Source organism: Xenopus laevis, chromosome 6S, assembly GCF_017654675.1.
Source record: "Xenopus laevis strain J_2021 chromosome 6S, Xenopus_laevis_v10.1, whole genome shotgun sequence".
Classification (NCBI taxonomy): Eukaryota; Metazoa; Chordata; class Amphibia; order Anura; family Pipidae; genus Xenopus; species Xenopus laevis.
In genome coordinates this window covers 107559092-107585215 of record NC_054382.1, presented here as the reverse complement: position 1 = coordinate 107585215, position 26124 = coordinate 107559092, and the positions used below count along the sequence as shown (strand labels likewise).

General features: G+C 36.8%; 1 protein-coding gene across 2 annotated transcripts in view; it reads right to left on the bottom strand.

Moving 5' to 3' along the window:
• Positions 1–250: 250 nt before the first annotated feature.
• Positions 251–26124, bottom strand: part of LOC108695355 (hepatocyte nuclear factor 4-gamma) — a 46649-nt gene continuing 20775 nt past the window's right edge. Inside the window, exons 1-10 of one of the 2 annotated variants that reach the window (XM_018223814.2) lie at positions 22856–23027; positions 17868–18039; positions 15642–15736; positions 13973–14079; positions 8244–8399; positions 7359–7446; positions 4684–4836; positions 3401–3637; positions 2836–2958; positions 251–561 (exon numbers count right to left, since the gene is read on the bottom strand). In XM_018223814.2, the coding sequence (XP_018079303.1) occupies positions 440–561; positions 2836–2958; positions 3401–3637; positions 4684–4836; positions 7359–7446; positions 8244–8399; positions 13973–14079; positions 15642–15736; positions 17868–18039; positions 22856–22970 (1368 nt within the window). In that variant the 5' untranslated portion in view covers positions 22971–23027 and the 3' untranslated portion in view covers positions 251–439. Of the gene's footprint in view, positions 562–2835; positions 2959–3400; positions 3638–4683; positions 4837–7358; positions 7447–8243; positions 8400–13972; positions 14080–15641; positions 15737–17867; positions 18040–22855; positions 23028–26124 lie in introns of those variants that run through there. The other variant, XM_041567924.1, reaches the window with a different exon arrangement.

Genomic DNA, 26124 nt, shown 5'->3' with positions numbered 1-26124 from the left:
TTTTTTTTGAATCGTTCTGTCTCTTTAAAAAAAAAACTTTGACTACCTACTTCGTCACTTTAAACCTACTGAGCACAAATGTTAGCCTATGGGGACCATAAGGCTAACAAGGCTTCCCCATAAGGTTTCTAAGCAATTTCTAATTGTTCGATCGATGAATTAAAATCCTTTGAATCGTTTTTCCTTCGATTGATCGATCAAAGTATTTGCGGTAAATCCTTCGACTTCGATATTCGAAGTCGAAGGATTTTACTTCGATGGTCGAATATCGATGGTTAATTAACCCTCGATATTCGACCCTTAGTAAATGTGCCCCATAAAGTCAATCCGATAATATATTCATGTTTGGAGGCATTCCTTTTAGTATGCACTTACAATTCTTGGTTTTGCTATTGGAGACTATTTCCATTTATGTTCAGAGGTCCTTTATATATATATTTCATAACTGTTTCTGCTTTAGGATGGACTGATGTGTGATAACTGTTGCATGGTTTGTGGATATTTTATAATGCTCCTGTGCTGATCCTTGGGGTGGGGAAGGTAAAGGAGTCTCTGGAGTTGCTAAAAGAAATAAAAAAAAATAAAAAAAATTACTGTAAAGGCATAAATCATTGGTTCATTGGCAAAGGGCATATTTTAGTGTAAAATTACTAATGGAGTTAATAGTAGCCTAACAGTCACTCAACATAATCACATCACAAGAAAAAAAAATACTCTCCTTTAACAAAGGGTTACAGTGAATGTATCTTCTTTATAATCTTTATGAATGGCTGACACAGGCTGTAAAAATATATGAAATGGGGGAAGCATATGATAGGTTAGATGTGGTACAATATTAATGTGTTTATTAATAAGCCTCTTTTGGATTAACCGTAATTATGGCCAAATATGATTTGTACATAAACCCATTTTATAATTATAAATTTGTAAACAACGGGTACCAGAAAGTATCCCCCCCAAAAATGCCAAATTCTTATTGGGTAGGAGATCAATTTCAATAAGGATTTTGCAAATTTTTTTGCAAGCTATTCCATGTCCAATGTGGGTTTTTGTAGCTGCTATTCTCCCCATATGCTTTTTTGTGGTTATAATTAAACAAATCATTTTCACTGAAATTCCCAGGACACACAACATTTAAAAGACATATGTTCTAAGAATCTCCCCTTTGTTATTTTGCTGATCTACCACCCTTGTCTGACCATGACCCCACACGCCTACACACACTGTATTTCATATAAACTATATATTACCCTTACTTTACTGGCATCCACGTTTTTGAGAATTGTCTGTCAAAAGAACATATTAACGGGGTTGTTCCCCTTTGAGTTAACTTTTAGTGTGAAATTCTGAGACAATTTGCAATTGGTTTATAATTTTTTATTTTTTGTGGATTTTGAGTTAGTTATATTTTTACTCAGCAGCTCTCGCGTTTGGCATTTCTGCAATCTGGTTGCTAGGGTCCAAATTACCCTAGCAACCATGCATTGATTTGAATAAGAGACTGGAATACAAATAGGAGAGGGACTGAATATAAAGATGAGTACAAAACAGTAGCAATAACAATACATTTGCAGCTTTACAGAGCATTTGTTGTTAGATGGGGTCAGTGACCCCCATTTGAAAGCTGGAAAGCATCAGGAGAAAACTATAAAAAATGAATATTAAAGACCAATTGGAATGTTGCTTAGAATTAGTCATTCTATAATATATTAAAAGTTAATTTAAAGGTGAACCACCTCTTTAAATGCCCTTCAACTTCATATAAAAATGAGGGTATTGCCATAAGGGAAGTCTAGAGCTAATGTCACTTCCTGACCAGGCGGTAGCTCCCGGGTTCCCTTTGCGCCCAGTCAATAGTCACAGTGCACTTATGGCCTATAGAATCAGGTGCAAACATCACTCACACTCTAAACACCAGAAATGACATCAGACTTGTTCTCACACAATTGTGTCTGATTTCTGACAAGATGCCAGCGTTGCTTTAATGTACCAACTCAGATACAATTGTGAGGCACAGTACAATTGCTCCAAGTGCAAGACCCCCATGTGACCACAATAATGCCTGAATACTGGGGAAAAGCTCTGCATTGTGGGAAAGAAAGTGATTGTAATTGAAATTACACTTTGCTCACTGCATTTACAAACATACTGTACATGTGCCCTCAAGTAATTAAAGCTACCACATTGTATAGCTTCAATTATTGCTATTGTTTAAAGTATTTTTAAAGGGCACATATTGTTTTTAATTGTTTTTGTCAAAATGCCTAGGAAAGAAAATGCCACTGCTGCCTTGTCTATAGAGTCAGGAATAAATAAAATACCATTTGTCACTGGGGTGGAATTAATCAGTCTGAAAATGCTCCTGTTTGCATTTTTTGAAATCTGCTCTATGTGGGCAGTGGCAGGCAGATCCCGTTCAGCGTCTGGTGAATTCCAGCAAGAGTGACCTTTCCGTGACAGACATTTTTTCCTGCCATTAGACGATTAGACCAATAAAATGAATATTCTTTCTTGGCTACTAATTTCTCCTGCCATCAGTATAAACATTGGAAGTATGTTTTCTGCCTTTTGTTCCTTTATAATTCATTTAAAACTTGTACTTTTTATTTCAAGTATATTGCAAATCTCCAAATGCTCTAGGCAAAGCCCAGTTCAGTTTATTTCCCTGTTCTGCTTTTGTCAATTACTTGATCCTATCAAATGGAGTGCATTGTATAAAGCTGTGATTAAATACTGTAACTCTCTGCGTTCACTTCTGGTTCTGTCAAATGTGGGTCATAACTGACTCCTCTTATGTCTTTCTATGCCAGCACCAATAATAATAGAGAAACTTACCAATCTGATCAGAGTGGATAGAGGCAGACATGGAACTTATCAACAGAGTCTGCCCTAGCAAAGGGTCTTGAGAGAAATGAGGGTGCCCTTGATGATGAATATGACTTGCTTCATTAGCTGATCCTAAGATATATAAAATATGTTGTTATGTACCTACACAATTAAAATGGGTTTATTAACACATTCTTGTTCTTGCAATAAAATGAACCAATTAAAGAATGTATTTCTGTGAATTTTTATCTTACAAATGTAATAATAATTGTTGAAAGTTGAAAGGAAATAAGGAAATTGGTAGTGGTAGACTAAAAAATTGCAAAAAAGGCATAGGGAAGGGAGGCCAAAATGTTTAAGGCAGTAGTCAGTGGGGTAGGCCCAACTGGGATTGGCAAGGAGTGCTTTCTGACGCAGGACAATCATGCAAGATCCAGGCCAGACTACTATTGTAACTGTAAAACGTAAGACTACTTACTAAAATATTTTTTATTTTTAGCATTCACAATTCAGAATGATTTGGTTTTCAAGGGTCAGTATTCAATATAATAACTTTAGTAGTATTCTTACTTACCTCCTAATAACATTTCCTGGAGAAGGTTGTCAATCTTAACCATTCCAAACAATTTAACAAACTGAACCTGTTCAATCATCTGCCAAGTAATACTCTGTAGTGTGGGTAAAAGTAGGAGAAGTTCTCCAAATCTGCCTCTTGAATCATACTGCCTGTCATTAATGTAATCTTCCAAACCGATTTGAACTTGATAACGCATAGTCTTAATCTTTATAGGGTCACTTAGTCCCTTGGCATCTAGAATGAGCAAGAAAAGAAATCATGTATTATTATATAAATGATTACGTAGGTTTGATTGACAAATTAAGGTGGTATGGTAAAGTATCTTCTCTTCTCCAGAAGGATGTCAAAAACTTTTGTTCAGTAAACATCAGATCCCTGTGTGCAAAGGTCCTGTCTATACCATACATAATTAATTTGGACATGGAATGCAAAAAAGGTTTTCTGGGAGGAGATCATCAACTTCATTTTGTTGACAAAAATCCCTCCTACAATGACATACAATTATATCTGATTAATTGGCTTTTGTCCTTCTATAGGAAACAACCTTAACAACTATTTTTTTCAGGGATCATCTTATCTGCGAAAACGTTGACAACTATTTTTATTAAAATAATGATATCCCCCTCCCCACTTGCATTGCACGTGAGATTTCATAGAATCGGAAAACTCCTCAGCACGGCATAGTGGCAAAGAGCAAAACATAAACTTAGATCTTGGAGCCATTATTGCCCAGAAATCACTGGTCTGATTAAATGACCAAAGAAAATGCTCCATTCCATAGTACAATAGGAATACTCCTATATTACATATACTGTATACATTTATATATTGTATATCTGTATACAGTAAATAATATATGGAAGTGTTAATGTGCATATAAAGAAGAACAAACAAACACAAGGCCACCCCTTTAGACTAGAAAAAAATAACTTTCTATTCAAGCAGCGTAGGTGTTTCTTAACGGTAAAGGCAGTAAGGTTGTGGAATACTCTGCTGGGTGTTGTTGTGATGGCAAATTCTATTTATACTTATTTATTATACTTTACTATTTATACTAAAGGGCTGCTTGGATGATTTCTTGAACAAGAATAATATCCAATGCTATTGTGAGCTTACAATCTACAGTTAGTTTAGGTATGTGTATTAATAGGTCTCTATAGGTAAATGCTCTGGGAGTCATTTTGAAGGGCTGTACTCCATGGACTATTTTTTCAACCCAAATTGCCTGTAAAAGAACATAAACACATTCTGATAAACATTATATGATTGCAAATAGTTACCTGGATCAAAAAATACAATTGCTTTTAAGCATGCATACTCATTATCATCTATCTGGATTTCTTGAAATGGCAGGACAAGTTCATCTAAAATTCTGGTGGCAACTCGACTGATTTCCATTTCTGAGCAATTCCGGTGGATTAAATAGTTGTTACCTTGAGGAAACATAAATATCACTTAGCACAGGAAAGACAAACACAGGTATGAATTGCCTAACTTGTTTATTAATGACCTGGAGGTGGGCATTGAAAGTACTGTTTCTATTTTTGCAGATGATACTAAATTGTGCAGAACTATAGGTTCCATGCAGGATGATTTGACAAAGTTGGAAAACTGGGCAGCAAATTGGAAAATGAGGTTCGCTGTTAATAAATGCAAGGTTATGCACTTTGGCAAAAATAATATAAATGCAAGTGTGACGGAAGTTTTGTTAACTTAGAAGGCTCTAGGGAGAGATAACAAGTTGTCTAATTCTGGGCAGTGTCATTCTGTGGCTACTAAAGCAAAAAAAGTTTGCGAGTGACATGATTACACTTTACAAGTACATTAGAGGACATTATAGACAAATAGCAGGGGACCTTTTTACCAATATAGAGGACCACTGAACCAGAGGTCATCCCTTCAGACTAGAAGAAAAGAACTTTCATTTGAAGCAACGTAGGGGGTTCTTCACAGTCAGGACAGTGAGGTTGTGGAATGCCTTGCCAGGTTATGTTGTGATGGCTGATTCTGTCAATGCCTTTAAGAATGGCTTGGATGATTTTTTGGACATACATGTAATATCGAAGGCTATTGTGATACTAAACTCTACAATTAGTATAGCTATGGGTATTATTATTATTATATTGGTATATATCATTTATATGAAGGTATGGAGGGGTGTGTGTATGGATGCTGGGTTTTTATTTGGAGGGATTGAACTTGATAATCTTTGTCTTTTTTTAAACCGTTTTAACTATGTAACTATGTAACTATGAAACTATGTAACTATGTAAGTATGAATAAATCACTAGAACATTTGAAATGAGAAATATTTCACAATGATGACAGACAATCATTATATTACCATCCATTGTTGAGGAACAGGCGCTGTGGCTTAGTTGGTTAAAGCGCCTGTCTAGTAGACAGGAGATCCTGAATTCAAATCTCAGCAGTGCCTTGTCTGTGCATGTTCTACAGAGTTGTAATGTTTGCAAAGCTACCCTTATTATATAACATTATGTTTCAGATTTTTAATTTTAATGAGCTGCATAAACCTTGGTGATGTAATCCGCCTGTTAGTGTGCAAACTGGGCTAAGAAAAAAGGGAAAATGGCACAAGTTATGCTTTGATTATTGTCTTACACATTCTATATGGGTGGACAGTCCCACATGTGATTTGTCTTGTGCACTTTTTCCTTTTATGTGTGTATATTTATATACAGTATATATATAAAACTTCTGTCAGGTGATCTCTGTGGTGTCCAATAAAAAGGTATTTTCTTTAGAAACCACCCACTTTACTAGTAAAAATCAGTCCCTATAAAATTGCTTTATAAAATACTGTAATTCTAAATGAAATAGAAGAAAGTGAGAGTAGGACTGGCCAGACCAGGGGTAACTTTTATGGTGCAGTTGGCAAGTTTGAATATATTGACAAACAATCCCTATTTAGTTTAAAGGGGGTGGGCTTTTTTAGTAGCACTATGCATAAAGTCCAAAAATGTCTCACTATTTTGTTAAATCCACTCCAACCAAATTCACACTAACTTTTTTACAGTATTTATCACAAAATTTTCACAATAAAATCTGGTGCGGGAAAAGACTTGATAAAATTGTAAAAGTATCCAAATTGTAAAAATTTTTGTATTTTGTGCCCCAAAAACTCGGACTTTTTCGTTTTACTGCCAGAAAACCCACAAAATCTTCAGTTTATTGTATGAAACCCATAGCCGATCATGATATTTTCCAATTATAAACAGGACATCTGCCATCAATTTCTACATGATCTCAGCAGGTTTGAGATGGAGAACCTTTGTTTTCAGACTTTTAACACCATCTGGGTTTAATCAATCACAAAAAATTTGAGTTACTTTTTCCCTCAGAAAAAATGGTGTTTCCCCTATAAAAGTCACCAGAAAAAAATGGTGACCCCCAAATGTTTGAGGCCAATTTATCAAAATTCTAATTTTCAAGATTTTTTCTTGTTCAAAAAAACTTGAAAATCTCAAATATGTACTTGTTTATTAAAAACCAACTTGATTTAAATTTGAGTTAAGCTTAAAAACTTGAATTGAAAAATGGCTTGAATTTTGTTAATACAAACCCCACCAAAATCCTACACAAACTATTACATGATTTTTATGTTTTCAATTTATTTTCACTTTATAAATATTGAATTTGAATTCAATATTTGTGCTGCGAATAATTCATATATTGATATATCTGACCCATCATTTCCCAGATATATTAATATTGGCAGTTGTAATTGCTTTTTATATAATTCTCTCCCCTCCTTTTGTAAACTTTTTGTTTAGCCGTCATCCTTGAAGGGTGAAATACATAATGTAACATTATGTAAGGCTTGAATATTCTTTATGAATTAACCACATGCATTAATTGCTCCAAATAAGCAATGCTATTGTATGTTTTGTGGTAATTGGTATTCCACTGCTTTAGAAACAAAAAATGCACTTACCTAAAAGTAAAATATCTTTGAACACCATTGATCGTTTAGTCACCCCCAATAAGAGTTGTTCACCTGCATGTGCTCTCAATAAGGCAACCTTCGTAAGAATATATATATATAAATAAGAAAATAAATAACATTACATATATTGTATGCATATTTCCAAGTTATGAACATGTGAATGAATGGACCATAACAGTGCAATTTAAATATGTGCCTTGGGGACTGGTAAAATATATGCACAAAGACACAGCTAGTGCAGTTTCATCCAGTGATCAGTGTCTTGAATGTAGATTGATTGGCTTTTGTTATTCAGATCAATCCATAATAATAACTGCAATTAATTATACCTAATCTGACAAAAAAAATGTCAGGCCGACTCTAGTCAAATGTAAAGAAACATTGTCCATAGCCTTATGGAATTATACTGTATGTCTGAGACCATTTATTATTTTGGAGGCCTAAGGGGACACATTCCTGAAGGCTCAGACAATGATAAATAATGATTCTGATCAAATCCGTTGAATTCTATACATATTTAGAAACTTTTGTTGATTAGCTAGGAATGGTATAGGAATTTTGTAGGATTCCCCATTTGATGCATGATAAATTAGCACCATGATCTTTATTGGGAAAGTTCAGTTTTAGGGCATGGATCACAACAATAATAATAAATTGTCACCCTAGACATGTCTACATGCACCAACCAAGAAATACTTGCAGGACTTGGGAGCAGCACCCACAAACCTGCTTTTTCAAGCCCCTACATTAGTGAGGTTTTTTCATGCAAGTTTGAGAATTAGGTTTGAGTGCACCCAAAATAACTATTACAATTGAACAAGTTTGGTGGAACTGACAAATATTTCAACATAATTGCATAATTTGACATTTTACCTGATCATCCAAAGGCAGCTCACAAAAGGCAGGGATATATTTTGCCCACTCAACCAAGACCAGCAGTTGCTCTTTCATGGACTCACAGATATCACTAATACTGGCAATTTTCTTAGTATTTATTTCTGTATTTGCAGCTGGACTTGAGGCAGTGATCTATTTATGTTAAAAATTAAATGAAAGAATAGAATCAAAAATACAATGAATAAGAAAATGTTAACTTAAAATTAAAACTTTATGAAGTGCATATAAATGTTAAGGCTGTAATTGTGAAAATAGCTTGACAATACTAAAATTTGTCTTTTTTTAGTATAAAATTGAAATTTAGACTAGAGACAACTTTATCCAAACTCTAACGGGCAAATTTACCTATGGTCGAATTTCGAGGGTTAATTAACCCTCGATATTCGACTGCCGAATTGAAATCCTTCGACTTCGAATATCGAAGTCAAAGGATTTAGCGCAATTCCTACGATCGAACGATCGAAGGAATAATCGTTCGATCGAACGATTAAATCCTTCGAATCGAACGATTGTACCTTCAATCAGAAAATTGTTGGGAAGCCTATGGGGAAGCTCCCCCCCATTGGCCTCTGTAGGTTTTAGGTGGCAAACTAGGGGGTCAAAGTATTTTTTAAAAAGACAGTACTTCGACTATCGAATGGTCGAATAGTCGAACAATTTTTAGTTCGAATTATTCGGATCAAAGTCGAAGGTCGAAGTAGCCCATTCGATGGTTGAAGTAGCCAAAAAAAACATTTGAAATTCAAAGTTTTTTTCCTCTATTCCTTGACTCGAGCTAAGTAAATGGGCCCCTAAGACAGCACATGGCCAGGAGATAAATGGTTCAAACACAGAAGCACATTCACTAAAGGGTGAATATTCGCCCGTGTTTTTTACAACTTTTATGACTTTTCTGCATACAGGATATGATGTCATTGACATAAGATTGAGGAGGATGTAGCGTCATCTTATCAGTTTGCCTGGTCTAAATTGGTGAAGGAAACTCTGGCGAAAGAGGTAACGTTCTGTAAAATTCGAATATTTGCAGAGTAACGACTGTTGGCCTGAGCGAAAATGCACCTGCCAATAGGGCACAAAATTGCACTAACAACAGTCTCTTTCGCTAGTGAATTGTCCTCTACACCTGTTAGTAAATTGGTGATTTCCCTGTGGATGAGATTTCTGATGAATTTTCTTTGCCCTTTAGTAAATCTGCCCCACAGTGTTCATCTATAAGTACAAACTGGTATCAATAATATCAGCAATACAGTTTCAGTTATTTTTAGTAAAGATTAAGAACATCAAATGACCGACTTTTAAATGAATGTCCTTGATTTCCCATGGTTAATTTGCATGCCACTGTTATAAAGCATGGCACTTCTTTATTCCAGGTGAGTTTATTCCCAGAATGCCTCTAACATGATCTTGTTTGTTAGGAACTCAAATATCATTAGATATGCTTTTACAACATTCACTGCAGGATGTTTGAAGAGGGGTAGATATGAATCTCACTTTATCTAGGCCTTGACAGAAAAGTCAATACATTTAAAGAAACAATACCACCGTCTCTCTAATATTATCTTGTAATTTATGTTTGATCAGCAAATTTCTTTTTTTTTGTTGCCTTGTTTTTATAATCCTTCAAATCAGGAGGTTCCATAATATATTGGGTATTTCCTTTGATATGAAATCATTTTGACTATATATACTGATATTGTATTTTGTGGTTTTTTTCTTAAGCTGTTATGACTGTGGCACATGGAGTTCTTTGTTCACTGCTATTTGACCTACGGCACATTAAGGGGGTTACAGTATTTATCAAAGTCAGAATTTGTCTCCGTTTTTTCTGAAATAAACTGTACACAGGTTTTTTCGCCTTATTTATTAATACACTTTTTCTGATTTTTGCCCGAAAACCCTGAAAACTTCGGATTATTGCACGAAACCCAGCACAGATCAAAAAATCTTTGGAATTTCTCCCATTGACTTATATGCAGCCTCAGCAGGTCTAAGATGCCGGATTTTCAGACTTTTTCAATCATCAGGGTATAATAAATCCCGAAAAATTTATGTTTTTATTTGTCACTAAAATTACAGATTTTATACTAAACAAAAACACAATTTTTTTCAGGTTTTTGGCATTCAGAATTTAGTAAATAACCCCTGTACTGTTTCTCTACTAGCTTATTTCAGGGCCAGGGAGCCAATAGATCAGATAACAGGGAGGATCAGTGCTGTCTCATATGACAACTTACAGATTCAAACAGGAATATGCTTATCTACCCATTTAAAGAAGAAGAAAAGTAATTTACACTTGGGGGTGCCACGTTCAGTTGGTTGTATTTACTTACCTGACACCCCAGGCCGGTGCTCCTATGAGCAGAAAATTGCACCGTTGTTCTGCCAGCGAGCACCAAGGAGCAATTTTCTTCTTCACTTGTTTTTTTTTTTTTTCAAAGTTCCAGTGGCAGATGAACATTCGTTAATGTTCAGCTTTTCGCTCTACTGCGAGCTGAAGGAAGAAGCAGGAAGAGGATCACTCCGTGGTGCAGAACCCTGGGCCGGTGCAGATTTCTGCTAATAGGAGCACCAGCCCGGAGTGTCAGGTAAGGAGATACAATCACTTGGTAGTGCCTAACTTTTAGCACTCTCAGGCCCGCATTTGCGGAAAGGCCACAAAGGCCCGGGCCTAGGGCGGCACAAGCTCAGGGGCTGCATGCCACCTAGCCGCACTTCAAGAGCCGGAACTCTAGGGACTATGCGCCCCCTGTACCAGTGCTCTGGTTGGAGATAAAAAGAAAGGGAAAGGGAGGGGGCGGTGACAGAGGAAGCCGGCCTCCGGGCGCATTTAGCAGAAATCCGGCCCTGAGCACCCTCAAGTATTACAAAAATTTCCATCTCCTTTAAAGACAGAGTTACAACTGCAACCACAATTGTGCTTCAGCAAAGTTCTCCAAAGTCAGGTGCACATTAACCCTCATTCTTTAAAGGTTCTTGCGTACAAATGTGTTCTTTGCACTTCCATATAGTTGTGCTCAGGCGTCATTCAGGCCTTCTGCCTCTTGTTCTGAATCAAGCACTGCTGCACCTATTGATGTGGCCGGGGTAACCCTAAAGCTAGTGCCATGTCTGGACACTAGGCAAATCCATTATGGAAGAGGACTTTGGAATCCTTGTAGATAATAAACTGTATAAGCTGTAGCAAGCAATGCCAGTCAGTAGCATCAAGGGCAAATAAAGTCTTGAGTTGTATTAAAAGGGGCATAGAGTCACAGCAGGAAGCGTTCATTCTTCTACTTTATAGAGCACTGGTAAGGCCCCATCTAGAATATGCCGTACAGTTTTGGTCTCCATCACTCTAACAGGACATTATTGTATTAGAGAGGGTACAGAGAAGGGCAACTAAGCTGGTAAAAGGTATGGAAAATCTTAGCTATGAGGAAAGACTGGCCAAATTGGGGATGTTCACGCTGGAGAAGAGGCGCTTAAGGGGAGATATGATAACTATCTATAAATATATAAGGGGATCATATAACAATCTCTCTAATGCTTTATTTACCAGTAGGTCTTTCCAGCTGACACAAGGTCACTCATTCCGTTTAGAAGAAAAGAGGTTCCGCCTAAATATTCGGAAGGGGTTTTTTACAGTGAGAGCTGTGAAGATGTAGAATTCTCTCCCTGAATCAGCTGTACAGGCTGATACATTAGATAGCTTTAAGAAGGGGTTGGATGACTTTTAAGCAAGTGAGGGAATACAGGGTTATGGGAGATAGCTCATAGTACAAGTTGATCCAGGGACTAGTCTGATTGCCATTTTGGAGTCAGGAAGGAATTTTTTCCCCCTCTGAGGCAAATTGGAGAGGCTTCAGATGGGGTTTTTGCCTTCCTCTGGATCAACTGGCAGTTAGGCAGGTTAAAAAAAAGTCAAAAGGTTGAACTTGATGGACGTGTGTCTTTTTTCAACCTAACTTACTATGTTACTATGTTACTATGACACAGCAGTAGCATTAGGTGCAATGCCGAAAAAAGTGGTGGAAAAAAGTGATGGAATTCTGAGAAAAACAGTGCTTTATGGGAAAAAAGCAATACAATTACACTCGAAACTGACCAGGGCATTGTGGTCCAGAAGCCAAATAATGCACTCTAAATGAAAGTGAAAGTAGGAGGTGTTGATTATGTTTTCTGAGAAGGGAAGCAAAAACTAGATTATTGCATTCCCACATTCCCCTGCATTCACCAATAAAAATGTATTTAGGGCATTGAAACAATTTGTGCATAGGGCTACCAAAAAACGCCCTCCCCTTTTGTTTACTTTTTTTCTGAATGTTGTGGTCACACCCTTGTTGCACCCTAGTGTCACCACCTGTCCATTTTTTTACAACAACTTAGTTGTCTAGGGGGCTGTTCAGTGTAAAGGCTACTTCCCTGTTGGCACAGTTTTGTAAAACAGGGCAAATTTCACAGTATTATGTGGCGTGTGACATCATAACCATGCAACCAAATATTAATGGCCTGCCCCCAAGCAGCACTGCCCCCCCATGTCATGACTCCACCCCTTAGGGTCCATGCCTAGGGTGAAAGACCTAGTCCACAAGCAGACTTTCATTTTAATCTGATGGAAGGGGTGTAAATAGGGTTGCCACCTTTGACCTCAACAAAAACTTAACAAGAGGGTAGGATGATGACACCGGAGGCAGAACAGTGACATATGGGAGTGATGTCATCGCATTTGGTGGTGTGTTTTTGCCTTGTGGGGGTGGGATCTCAACATCAGAGGTGGTTATTAACCAGGTCATTGTTTGGATATTTGTTTGGGTTTCACAAGGCTAAAACTGGAAAAGACAATTGTGACACAACTAGTGATGAGCGAATCTGTCCCGCGAAAGCTACAAGAATATTCACAAACGAATTTGTGGAACACATTAAAGTCTATGGGCGCCATTTTTGTCTCTGCAAATTTTTTATTCCTGTGACATTTTTCTATTGGCGACTTTTTTGTCAGTTTTGTCTACCAGGCAATATTTTTAGTCGCAAATGCTGCATTTTGTTGCACACAAAAATGACTGCATGGGAAATTTTTGGCGCCATTCTGCAGAACTTTTCAGCGGCTTCGGAACTCAGAAATTTGCAGAGAAACCATACATGGTGAAAAAATGTGCTCATCGCTAGACACAGCCCTAATAAATAGTACTGCTTGGGTCAAAACTTAACAGGTGGCAGGTCTGATGCCTTGTGTACCAGAGAAAGATACATCTCTGACAGCTCTGCCTCAGCTTAATCATTTAAAATAGTTTCTTTAATAGTTTCTTTTTTTAAAGCAGTTTCTCATCATAGCCACTTGATTAAACTTCAGTCCTTGCCATGTCAGTTCTCAAGAAGAACTTTGTTGCGAGAAATGTAAAATATCTTACAAATGAATATAAACAATGCAAGTAAAGTACAGAGCTCTTAAGGAATGTAAATGCATTTTCCTTGTTAGGCTGACCCTTGGATTTCTTCATGCTGCTTTTCTGAGAATGCCAAATACAATTTTAGAAGTTTGCTGACATTACAATAGCTCTGACATTGTTCTTCAGTTATCACATTTTATATGACATTAATTATATTAAAGCAGAACTATATTCAACCTCTTTCCCTAAACCTGTCAATCCAGCTGTCTGTCTGTCCATCTGTTTCTTTTATAATGCATTATTACCCACGGCACACAAGTCTAAATTGTTCTGTACCTGCCGAGAGAGAACTTCTGCTTGTGACAGTGCGTTAATGGAGGTATTGATGCTTCCTTCAAACGCGGTTTTTCGAGTGCTTATCCGATCTCTCTCGTTTTGAACTGCTGCAATAAAAATATAAACCCTTATGTCCTTGGTTTGTGTTTATTCACCTTAAAGTTAATGTACATGTAAATGACTAACCAACACGCACAAGCACAACGCAAAACAAGAAGTGATTAATGTTAATAAATTGGACCTAATTTTCAAGACTTTGAGAAAATAATTAACACTCACAAGACTCCCATATATAGCCAAACTGAGTAAGAGTTAGCCACAACGGATTGCAGTCTATACCACAACGGGCACAAAGGTGAACTAAAGTTCAAAGAAGAGTATGGCTCAAAATATTGTATTTAATGTATTAAAGCCTAAAGGTTTAGCAGCCCTAATTTAGTTTGATATTTCGTCTGACCGAACTGAATACGAATCCTTAAAATCACGTGATTTCGTCACAAAAACAAGGGATTGAAAAAATTGTGTGGTTCTCTTTTCCCTTCTTCCCCTGATTTCCATTTGCAAATTAGTATACGTTTTAGTGTTAGTATACGTATAAAACATTTCAATAGTCTTTGTTATGCAGAACTACACTATGAAATATCGTCTTTATATGCAGACACCTTTCAAGTTTCCATATTCCTAATACTCGTCTATGTCAACATGATAAACATGATTAGTAAGCAAATGCAGAATAAAAACATGTTGTATTTAATATGACCACTAGATGGAGTCATGACCTTTTTTAAATTTTCACAAATGATTAAAGATACAAGCGGAGGTATGTTATATGTAATGCAATCGCATAAACTGTTCGCAAAGCAAATTGCGAGTAGTTTGCGTGCGTGGGTGTGTAATAATTCGCTTTGCGACTGTTCTGCTACATTTGCGACTGTTTCCGCCGTTTCCCTCCACTTTGCGAACTTTTGTTATTGTGCTCTATTGCACTGTTGCGCTATCAATGTAATAAAACTTCTTATCGCAAATTGCTTATATTTCGCTTGGTTTTTTAACGAGACGTGTCTGTAGTTGCTGTTCAGTGCAAATGTTATTCGCAATCTAATCTCAGTGTAATTGTGTTCACGTGACTTTGCTATCAGTGTTGTGAGAAGAAGGTGTATGTACAACTTTTGCAGAAAGATATTCGTGGAGCAATTCCACCATTCGCATTGCGTACGTTTTTTCGCTATTCTTCATGTAATTTAAAAATGTGGTCAAGTTATATGTGGTAAAGATATATGTCAGCATTTTTTTTTTATGTGGTAATGGTATATGGTTATTAGTTTTTTTCCAGTGAAAACATTTCACTGCAACTCATCTTATTTTTGTGTTTGCTACTGTTTTGTGCTTATGTAATATATCTGTGCGAAAAATATTGCATTCCGCTTAGCGCAAATATACTCGCAAAAGTGCGAATGCGTGCTGCGATAACGCCAAATATTACATTTGGGGGAAGGTATTCAGCTTCCAGCTAATAATAAAAATTGAGAACAATGTGACTACTAATTTTGCTAGATAATTTCCAACAATAAAAATATCAGTAAAAGTCATATAATTCATCACCTTTCCCCTAAACATTATTTTCTAATACATTTTTTTCACACATAATTGAAGTAAAAACAAAAAGTACCTTCTTTCTTCATTCCAGCTCTGAAACATTTTTTTAGACGACAATATCTGCACTGGTTTCTTTTGTCTTTGTCGACTATGCACTGCCGACTAAACCTAGTAAATGCAAGGCAAATAATTATTGAGATTATTCTGCAAATGTGGTTGAGTATGTATTCAATGCATTGTAAACCCATAAAATATTGTGAAATACAATGATCATGAATAAGCCCATTTTTTTTAACAGTTGAGAGACCCCTCCCCCCAAGGAGCGAGACTAGGACAGTTGGATCGAAAAGGGGCTATGACTGGGGAATTTAATAAGAACCAGGAAGGTTAACCAGGTGGGGATGATAGCAGTTGTGATCAGGAAGTAAGGGATGGGGATATAAGCAGGGAACAGGAAGGGGTTGGGTCATTACCTCGTAGACAGCAGGGTAAAGTGTAGAGTGGCACACCCTCCCGCCCTTAGGTGAGATGGGTATATTGCATTAGTCACAGCTCTGGGGCTAAGGGCTGGGGCTCTGGGTAGCCAAAAAGGGGAGAAAGATGAAGGGCAGTTTTTTTTTTGGGAGGACTAGGCTTGGGGAGAAAACATTCAGATGTTTGAGGAGGCTTGCTAATGAGTTGTCCCAGGGGAAATGTTTATATTAATATAATTGTATTTGGTAAGTTTTGACAAATGTTATGCAGCCTTCATGGCTAATTGTTACACATACATGTTGTGGATAACTTTTGTATAAAATGCGTTGTATAAATGTTTTTGTGTCTACGAGTTTGTGTTGGGGGGTAGAAGGGTAAACAAGTAGGGACAGATATTGTAATATCCCTCATGGGAGTGCTTTTTTGAATGCACAATATCTAATGTTTGGTACAGAGGGCGTTGTTAATGGTAAATTCTCTGCTTGGAGTAAGGTTCTTAGTGGGGTCCCTCAGGGCTCGATATTGGGTTCACTTTTAACTTGTTCATTAATGACTATGGGGATGATATTGTAAGTAATGTATCAGTGTTATAAGATGACACAAAACTATTCAGCCCAATTAATTCCATCCAGGATGTGGCATCCTTGCAGCAGGATCTCGACAAACTGGCAATTAAGCAGCTAAGTGATAAATGAGATTCATTCATTGAATGTAAAGTCATGCACCTGGGATGTAGCAATATCCAGGCCACTTATACCACTAGGCAAATCCATTATGGAAAAGGACCTTGTAGTCCTTGTCGAAAATAAACTTGTAATACACTGTAGTAAGCAATGCCAGTCAGCAGCATCAACAGCAAATAAGGTCTTGAGCTGTATTAAAAGGGGCATAGATTCACGAGAGGAGGGAGTTATTCTTCCACTGTACAGAGCACTGGTAAGGCCACATCTAGAATATGCCGTACAGTTTTGGTCTCCATCACTCAAACAGGACATTATTGTATTAGAGAGGGTACAGAGAAGGGCAACTAAGCTGGTAAAAGGTATGGAAAATTGCAGCTATGAGGAAAGACTGGCCAAGTTGGGGTTGCTTATACTGGAGAAGAGGGGTGTTATAACTATCTACTGTATAAATATATAAGGGGATCATGTAATAATCTCTCTGATGCTTTATTTACCAATAGGTAGGTAGCTTAGTAGCTTTTCAGCTGACATGAGAGCAACCATTCCGATTAGAAGAAAGAAGCTTCCGGCTAAATATTCGGAATGATGACTGATACATTAGATAGCTTTAAGAGGTTGGATTGCGTTTTAGCAAACAAGGGAATACTGGGTTATGAGAGATAGCTCATAGTACAAGTTGATCCAGGGACTAGTCCCATTGCCATCTTGGAGTCAGGAAGGATTTTTTTCAAATTGGAGAGGATTCAAACATATTATCAAATATACTGTATAATAGAAAAGAGAGACAGAGACAGAAAGAGAGAGAGAGAAATATTGTGGCTGGGACTACATTTGGCATGCTAAGATTCAGTAGTATACAGTTCACTTGCTTTCCTTGGACTCAGGCACTGCCTGATGGTAATGTTTTCAATTACTTAGTTTTATAGTTTGTAATAAATCCTTGTATATATCTAGTAGTGATAAGTCTAAAGCCACATGACTTGCTGAGTCATCTTCAGCTGCTTTTTCAGTTTCATTATTCATTATGCAAAACCGATAACACTGCTCCCCTGAATGTTGGTGGGACAATATCCAAACAGGTTTTATATTATATTGAAGAATGATAGGATCGAATGTCCTAAAGTTAGTCCCACACAATATACCTGCAAGTATAAACATGGCATTTCCTAATGCTTCGTCTGAAGAATCCTTTGCAGCCATCACAACTTGATGCACCATAATGCTTGCCAGTAGCTCTGTCACCGCATATTGCACACATGCTGTTGATCCCATTGTCTAGTGAATTCATGTTGGTTGATTCTTCTGGAGAACTATCTACAAGAGAAGGAGAAAGCAAATTATCATGGTGGACTAAGGGCGCAGTTACAGTACAGGTATGGAACCTGTTATCCAGAATGCTTCGGATTTGGGGTTTTCCAGATAACGAATATGTCCAGAATTTGGATCTTCATACCTTAAGTCTGCTGGAAAATCATGTAAACATTAAATAAGCCCAATAGCCTGGTTTTGCTTCCAATAAGCATTAATTACATCTTAGTTGGGATCAAGTACAAGGTACTGTTTTATTTAATTAATTAATTAATTAATTAATTAATTAATTAATTAATTAATTTGGAGCTTTCTGGATAACAGGTTTCCGGATAACGGATCCCATACCTGTACAGGCAAAAGCTGATGCTTTAGAGGACAAAATATTTTTCATAGGTACTGTACTTACAGGATGTTTCTCATGCTGATGACGCTAGAGCCATTATCATGTATATTTTCTGTCATATATGTGAGAATATTTGTCAACTTTTTTGTCCATTGTATGAATTTTCCTGCCTGCGTTACTCTTGATTCATTGAGCTTAGTCTAATGAACAATATTACACCAAGGGGCAGATTTATCAAAGGTCGAGGTGAATTTTTGAATGAAAAAAATTCAAATTTTAAGCTATTTTTGTGTACTTTTTGTGTACTGACCGTAATTTGATTTGAATTTGAAAAAAATTCAAAAATTTGAATATCGAAATTTATCATTTACTGTCTCTTTAAAAATTAGACTTCGACCATTCGCCATCTAAAACCTGCCGAATTGCTGTTTTAGCCTATGGGGGACCTCCTAGAATCTACTTGGAGTCAATTGGTGGACTTTGAAAGCTTTTTTTGGGGAAAAACTTTGAATGGAATTCGATATAATGCGCTATTCCTTCAATTCGTATGATTCAAATTCGGCCGAATACAGACCTATTAGATCAAAAAAGGGAACTATTCAACCAAAAAAAACCCTTCAACTTAATTTCGGTTGGTCTTTTTGAATTCGAATTTCAAAGTTTTTTCAATTCGAAAGTCGACCCTTGATAAATATGCCCCTAAGTGTTGTAATGATATAAGGCAGAGCTGATTGTGATATTAAATAAACAATGTATTTGAATGCAAGATATTGAGCATTTTTGGTTTCGATATTTGAGAGGAAGGAGATACTAAGGGGCAAATTCACTACTTCGCCGGACTTCGCCGCACTTCGCCAGGCGTAGTTTCGCCAGCACTCCGCAAATTCACTAAAATCCGAAGTTGCGCTCAAGGGTAGCGTAAGGTTGCGAAGTTGCGCTAGTGTTGATTCGCTATGTAAAGCGAAGTTACGCTAGCGAAGGCTAATTTGCATACGGCGCGAAATTCAAATTTCAATGGATGAATACGTATCAGCACTACAAATGCCTAGAAAACCTTCAAATCAGCAAATTTTATTTTGCCCTACACATGTGCCCACTGTCTAGGTAAGTTGCCATGAGTCAGGAAATGTAGGGGGGAAGGAGGGGAGCCCCAAAAAATTTTTCGATCTTTTTTCAGCCTATCACCCATCATGTAGAAAACACGCCAGCGTTTTTTGGGACTTAGAAAAAAAATTGACTTTTTTTTTTAAACAATCCCTATCTACTCTATTGTGCTTCGCCAGGTCTGAGGTGGCGAAGGAAGTCTAGCGTAAAAGGTAGCGTTCAGTACACTGCGCAAGTTAGTGAATTTGCGTAGTTACGTCGCTAGCGAAAATTCGCCTGGCGTAAGGGTGCGAAGTAACACTAGCGAAACTACGCCAGCGTTCGTTAGTGAATTTGCGCAGTAACGAAAATGCCAAACGCTAGCGAATTAACGCTAGCGTTCGGCACTTCGGCGCTTAGTGAATTTGCCCCCTAAGCCTTTGCAGTTATTTGTTTGTGGAACTTTACTTATGGTGTAAGTTCTGTTGACTAATCACAAAACACAGTTATGTTGCAATCAATGTAGATTTTTTCTTACAATTTTTTAGATCATTTTCCTGTGAAGCAAAATACATTGAGATTTTTACCATGATTCACTCATCCTTACTTGATGACTCACTGATGACTTAATGATGACTCTAGCAACACGTGGAGGCTTATGTGTCAAAGGACAGATTTTACTGGTTTTATAGGTTTTTGAAACCACGACTAAACTCACAAACTCTAAAACCACAACTGTAATTGAATTTATTAAAAGTTCCAAACATAAAAAGGAGGAATGAAAAAAAAGCACTGAACGATGTGCAAAAGAAATATGAATACATTTAAACCTCTAAAATTCAAGTGCTTTAGACAATTCCTTGCATAAAAAAAATCTGAAAACATCTAAAAGACTGAATTGATTTGAATACGATCAGCCCAGCTCCCACTGACTTCTATAGCACCTCAACAACTTTTAGTTGGCAAAGTTTTGCCATAGAGGTATTTGTGTTTTTTACACTTATGAAATCTCCAATTTTTTGAGCTTTTTAGAAATATAGGAAAAACACGAATTTTGAGATTTGTGGAAAAAATTTAATTTGATTGTAAATGAGCCCCTAAGGGGCCTATTTACTTTTATTCGTGATAGAGAAAAAATGCAAGCTTGAGAAAACCTGCAGACACATTTTTTTCCCCAAACACTAGCTTATTTAAGAAATTGCTTGAATGGAATAGTTGAGTTCACATTTTTTCATGAAAAAAAAAGCCACATGCCAGTGAGTATCACATTTCATTCGTTTTTCATGAGACTGAAAAATTCACATGTTTAAATGAACTGGGAAAACGGGGACATTTTTAAGAATAGTCCCTTTGACTTCTATGAATCTCTCCAGCTTTAACTGATGTTTTTATGGCAACTTTTCTAGTTTCTTTTTCGTTAACAAATTCCGACTATTTACCATCATCAAGATCAAGAAAAAAAGGCAAACTCAGATTCTATTAATAACCTTCTTAATATTTGTCAAAGCTATGATGTGTATGGGTTGTTTATTTATATACAAGAAGAAGTCTGTATGAATTGAATTTAGGATTAGTGATGGGCAAATTTCTCCCGTTTTGCTTCACCGAAAAATTCATGAATTTCCCGCAAAATTTGCAAAAAGACGAATTAGAATTAGTGAAACTCAAAAATTGACGCCAGCGTCAATTTTTGACGATTGTCCGAAAAGTTACTTGCGTCAATTTTGACACCGGTGTTACCGTCAATGGGTGTCTATGGATGAATAGTGTTGACATGCGGCGATTTTGCCACAAGCGACTTCTAGGATGCGCGTCCAAAATTTTTATTGCTGCCGCCGGTGCATATGATTGCCATGCTGCATCACACAATCTGCACAGGACCGGGGCCCACCGGTTTTCTCCCAACCCTGCAGACTTTGTTTTATTGGTTTAGTTTATTGGGTTAGCTTGTTGTACTCTGGTATGAACTATTTTAGCTTAAGTACAACCTAAATCAATTATTGAATTGGTTGAAACATGGTAAATGGAAATGAAATCAGTTGTCTCATCACTATATGCCACCCACCCCAATAATATCATTAATTACTATTAATAATTATGAGGGAATAATGCACTGGAAGCCACACAAGAGGTTAGTGACTTTTAGACAATAGCAGCAACCAATCAGCTATTAGTTTTGATCTGTCTACTATGTTTGAAGATGAACAGATGCCTGATCAGTAACTACACTTGTGCAATTTAATACCTGTGTTCATTAATCCTACTGACAGAACAAATGCAGAATAAAATATATAGAGATGCCTCCTCTTCTGAAAAGAAAAACAAAAGAAGGAACATCCATCAACATTCTCATTTGAAGCATTGTACCTAGGGTTGCCATCGGTCCGGATTTGACCCGGACAGCCCTTTTCAGAAGGACTGCCCAGGTCAAGACAGTCTGGACAGGATCGTCCCTTCTTGACATGGTGATCAGCCAATTGCTGATCATCATACCATACCCCCGCCCACATGACGTATCATGCCCACCAGCAACATAACTGACCCGCCCCGGAGATGTAATGGCCCAGCACCCTGCCTGGCTCATAAAATGCACAAAGGGGGCAACCCTAATTGTAACACCAAAGCCCTCCATCTGTGTTAGAACTTTAAATCTGCTCATCCTCTGCCATTTTTTTATGTTAAGAGATTGTGGGAAGGACTTTGCTGACTGCTTCTTGGGTAGGCTGAAGCTGTCCCTCAGAGGAACCTAATCACTCAATAAACCTTGTTAAACTAATATGATACACAAATGATAACACTGTCACAAAAAAGCAAAACATTCCAATTCTTGTCATGTACCGAGAATAATCTCTTATCATTCAAGGAGTGCACGTAGAACAAACCTCTAAAATTTAACTAATAGTTAAAAAGTTACACAAGACAAATATTTAGTAGGCTGGATAGCTAACCATTAGCCTGCAGAGGGATAAATGTGTTAACAACACCCTTTTCTACATGTACACTTTACACTGCTTATTCACTGTTATAGAGCACTCAATGTCCAATTTGTACAATGTTATAAATCACTACAATTCTTTTTATATCTTTAACTGTCTAATCAACACTTTAAATACTTTGGATAGTACGATGCAGGCAGCAATGGCTGAATAGTAATGTTACAATTACAATGAATAAGTCGATGCTTCTGCATCGGTTTTCTGCCAAATCAATTCACGCTGTTCATTTATGGCAAAGTTCAAGCTAAACAAGGAATTCTTGAAGCGTTTTAACCTAAGTAGAGAAATATATTATGTAAAAATGTTATCCAAATATTATTGTACAATTGTGTGTTCATATATGGTGCCGTGAAATAATGAGCACCTCGTAAAAAACAATTACCGCCTTTAAACTTACCACTGTCATTGTAAAAAAGCTGCATGTTTTCGAATTCCAGAGATGTGTAGGTTGGATCTAAAACTTCACCGTAGTTGGCCATCTCCATCTCCATTACTGTTGTGCAAAGTTTCATTCCTTAACATGAAACTAGACAATTCAGGCCGGCCATGCAGTGCACACAGTTGAGTTTTGTGAGCTGTGTGTGATTGATAAATCCCTGTAACTAAATCTCAGTTGTGGGAGGGACTTGAAGAGTTCTTCTCAATTCTCCTTTTGCCTTAATTTTTATGGTACTCTGAGGTAATTCTTGTGATAGTCTTGGAATGCACGGTGAATGCTCTTATCACTCATTCTGTGGGTTATATTGTTTTTGTAAATAGAAATGTTTAATAGATGCAAAACAGCTAATTCTGTATGATAAGGTTCATATTATCTTAATTCTGTGAATTTTATCACCTTGGCAAAGAAATAACAAGTTCTTATTATTTATTAAGAGTAAACGTGATAACTTCTCTAGAAACCAAATCTTTGATGCCTATTTTTTGTGATATAATTTTCTAACATTGAAACAATTTAGTTATTTTTGACATATAGCCATATTTTATACTAGGAAAATTTTTCTCTCTTCCCGCTGTTATACAGACAAAGAGCTTACAACAAATGGAAAGGATGATCACTTGAAAACAATAAGACATTCTCTGATTTTAGTCTCTCTTGTGGATCATAGGGTGGCACTAGTGGGAAGTAATGTGCAGTATTACCTGTGTTAAGTTGGTATGGTTTTTTTAGAGGAGCAATTTCAATCAAGACAAAAAAACAACATAAACTGGTTTCTGAATATCTACTCATACAGTTGTTAAGCCTGAAGGGAAAAGGTAAACGTACAAATACCAATCATCCACAATATTTACCATACCATAGAACAATGGATACCATACAAGTGGTTGCAAATGTGTAGCAACCCATACTACCCTACTGGATTGGGAAACCCCTATTAGGTTTTTTGAAATCCCCTATTAGGTTTTCTTAGGTGAAAATCAATTTTTTTTATGAAAATGTTTTTTTTTTTAGTTTTTTTTTCCTGTTCAAAATTCAATGGAACACTAAAGTTTATGTACATGTAGAACACGATTCAGACTACGTAGTAGTGTGAAACACTTCATGGGTGCAATTTGGCATAAAGTGAGGGTACAAATGATAAGTCATTCCTAAAAATCCTAGTATTTTATTCCATAAACCGAGAACTGATGATAGCGCGGGCTTATATTTCGTTAGCAAGCTTTGAAAATATCACACCAGCAACAACATGATGCCTTAAATCAGGCTCAGACAAGCAGCGTGATGGATATCGAGGTAGTCAGGTGATGAAATGCAATTGGTTGGACATCCATAGCATGCTGTTAATTGAAATTTATTGTAAATGGGCTTAGGTTCTTTATGTTCATAGTTTTGGTTACCAAAAGGGTCACCAAAGAACAAAAAGTATATCGTTTTTGTAACATGATTTCTATTAACTGCATCTGCACATAAAGTATTTATTGCAAGCAACAGTAATATTTTGTATAGGAATGTGTTTTATCCTAAAGGTGTGAAGAAAGCCATACATTATGTAAAAGCATTTTGTTGCAAGTTGCTATTGTCTGATACATAAAGAGGTCTCTGCAGCTCTGCAAGTAGCTGCCCATTCTGCAAACATTCTATTTCTTGCCACAATTCTATACATCGCATATTTAATTACCAAGTATGCCCCAGGCATAATCACCACTCCTTCTCACTTACTATTTCTTTAAACTACCAGACACCCATTCTCTGAAACTTTGACCCCATTCCATTTTACTAGAGATCTACAAACTCTTTGGTTTCAGGTACCACTTTGTAGTCAAACATTTGGTCGACACCCCCTTAGCTCATGACATTGTGGTCGCTTTCTTGTAGTTCAAGGCATATTCACAGAGATTATACAAATATTCACCCAAATTAAATTTCCTCTAAATTGGCCTTCAAACTGGGCCAAACCAAATCTTTGTGAATCACTGCATTAGACACTTCCACAATTACTAAATTTTAAATCTCTCCTTTTTATCAAGCCCATCATCTAAACTGGGGGGTCCCCAATTTTTTGTTTACCCATGAGCCACATTCAAATGTAAAAATAGCTGTGGAGCAACCCATGCATCCAAAATGTTCATGGGGTGCAAAATAAGGCCTGTAATTGGCTACTTGGTAGCCTCTATGACATGTGGACTGGCAGACAGTATGCCTGTTTTGTTTTGCAACCAAAACCTGCCTCCAAGCCATTCTCAATCCATCAGCCCAACATAGATGTTTTTCTGAATTAAATTGCATCTCAAATTGAATCTCGTGCATGAGTTTTCACATGATAAACCCTTTTTGAATTGAATCTGGCCCATTGTTGGTTAAAATGTTATGCTTAGTTTCTCCCAGGTCCTTGTAGGACGAGGAAATCTAACCTGCATAGTTGCTGTGAGTTACACTAAGCATTTAGTCGCTAGAGTATATATTTATATATATTTTTTTTTCTTTGAAACAAATATGAAAGCAATTCTGTTGTATACTTCACAAAATGACCACTGTTATCAGCTACAGATTAGAACAAGAGCTTTTTTTCTATCTTATCTATAAGACTATTAAACTTGTTCTGTTTTTCATTAGATCTAATCATGTCAAGAAATCATAGTGAAGAACAGAACACAAGCCAACACCACTGTAATAAAAAGGGGGGGCTTGCTGATGCAACATGTTTCAATGGTCCTTTGTTTCTTTAAAAAAAAAACATCATTGATTTTATAGCTAGTATATTGGATAATGGATAATATATATCAGCTCTATTATAATGAACTTGCAGTACATGGTGAGTAATTCAATATTACTTAAGTGCTTGGGCATTTGAAGACTATGCAGAAGTCCTGTTTCCTTCCTGCTAGATTACAAATATTTCATTCTATTGTCTTAAGTACTGTAAGCAATGTGTATTTCTTTTATTTCCCAATGGACAGCCCTAAGGCATGTTTGTACACATCTGTAACGATACCTCCCAAACAATGTAGGTCTCTATAAAAAGATATTGCATAAAACAGCTCAGGTGTAAAACCCTGCTTCCTGTATATAAACCATTTTCAAAATAATATACTTTTTTAGTAGTGCCATTGGATAATCCTAAATAGAAAATTGCCATTTTAAAAAATAAGGGCCGCCCCCTGGGATCATAGGATTCATGGTGCACACAAACAATCCAAGCAAACCACACATGGGCCAATTAAAAAACA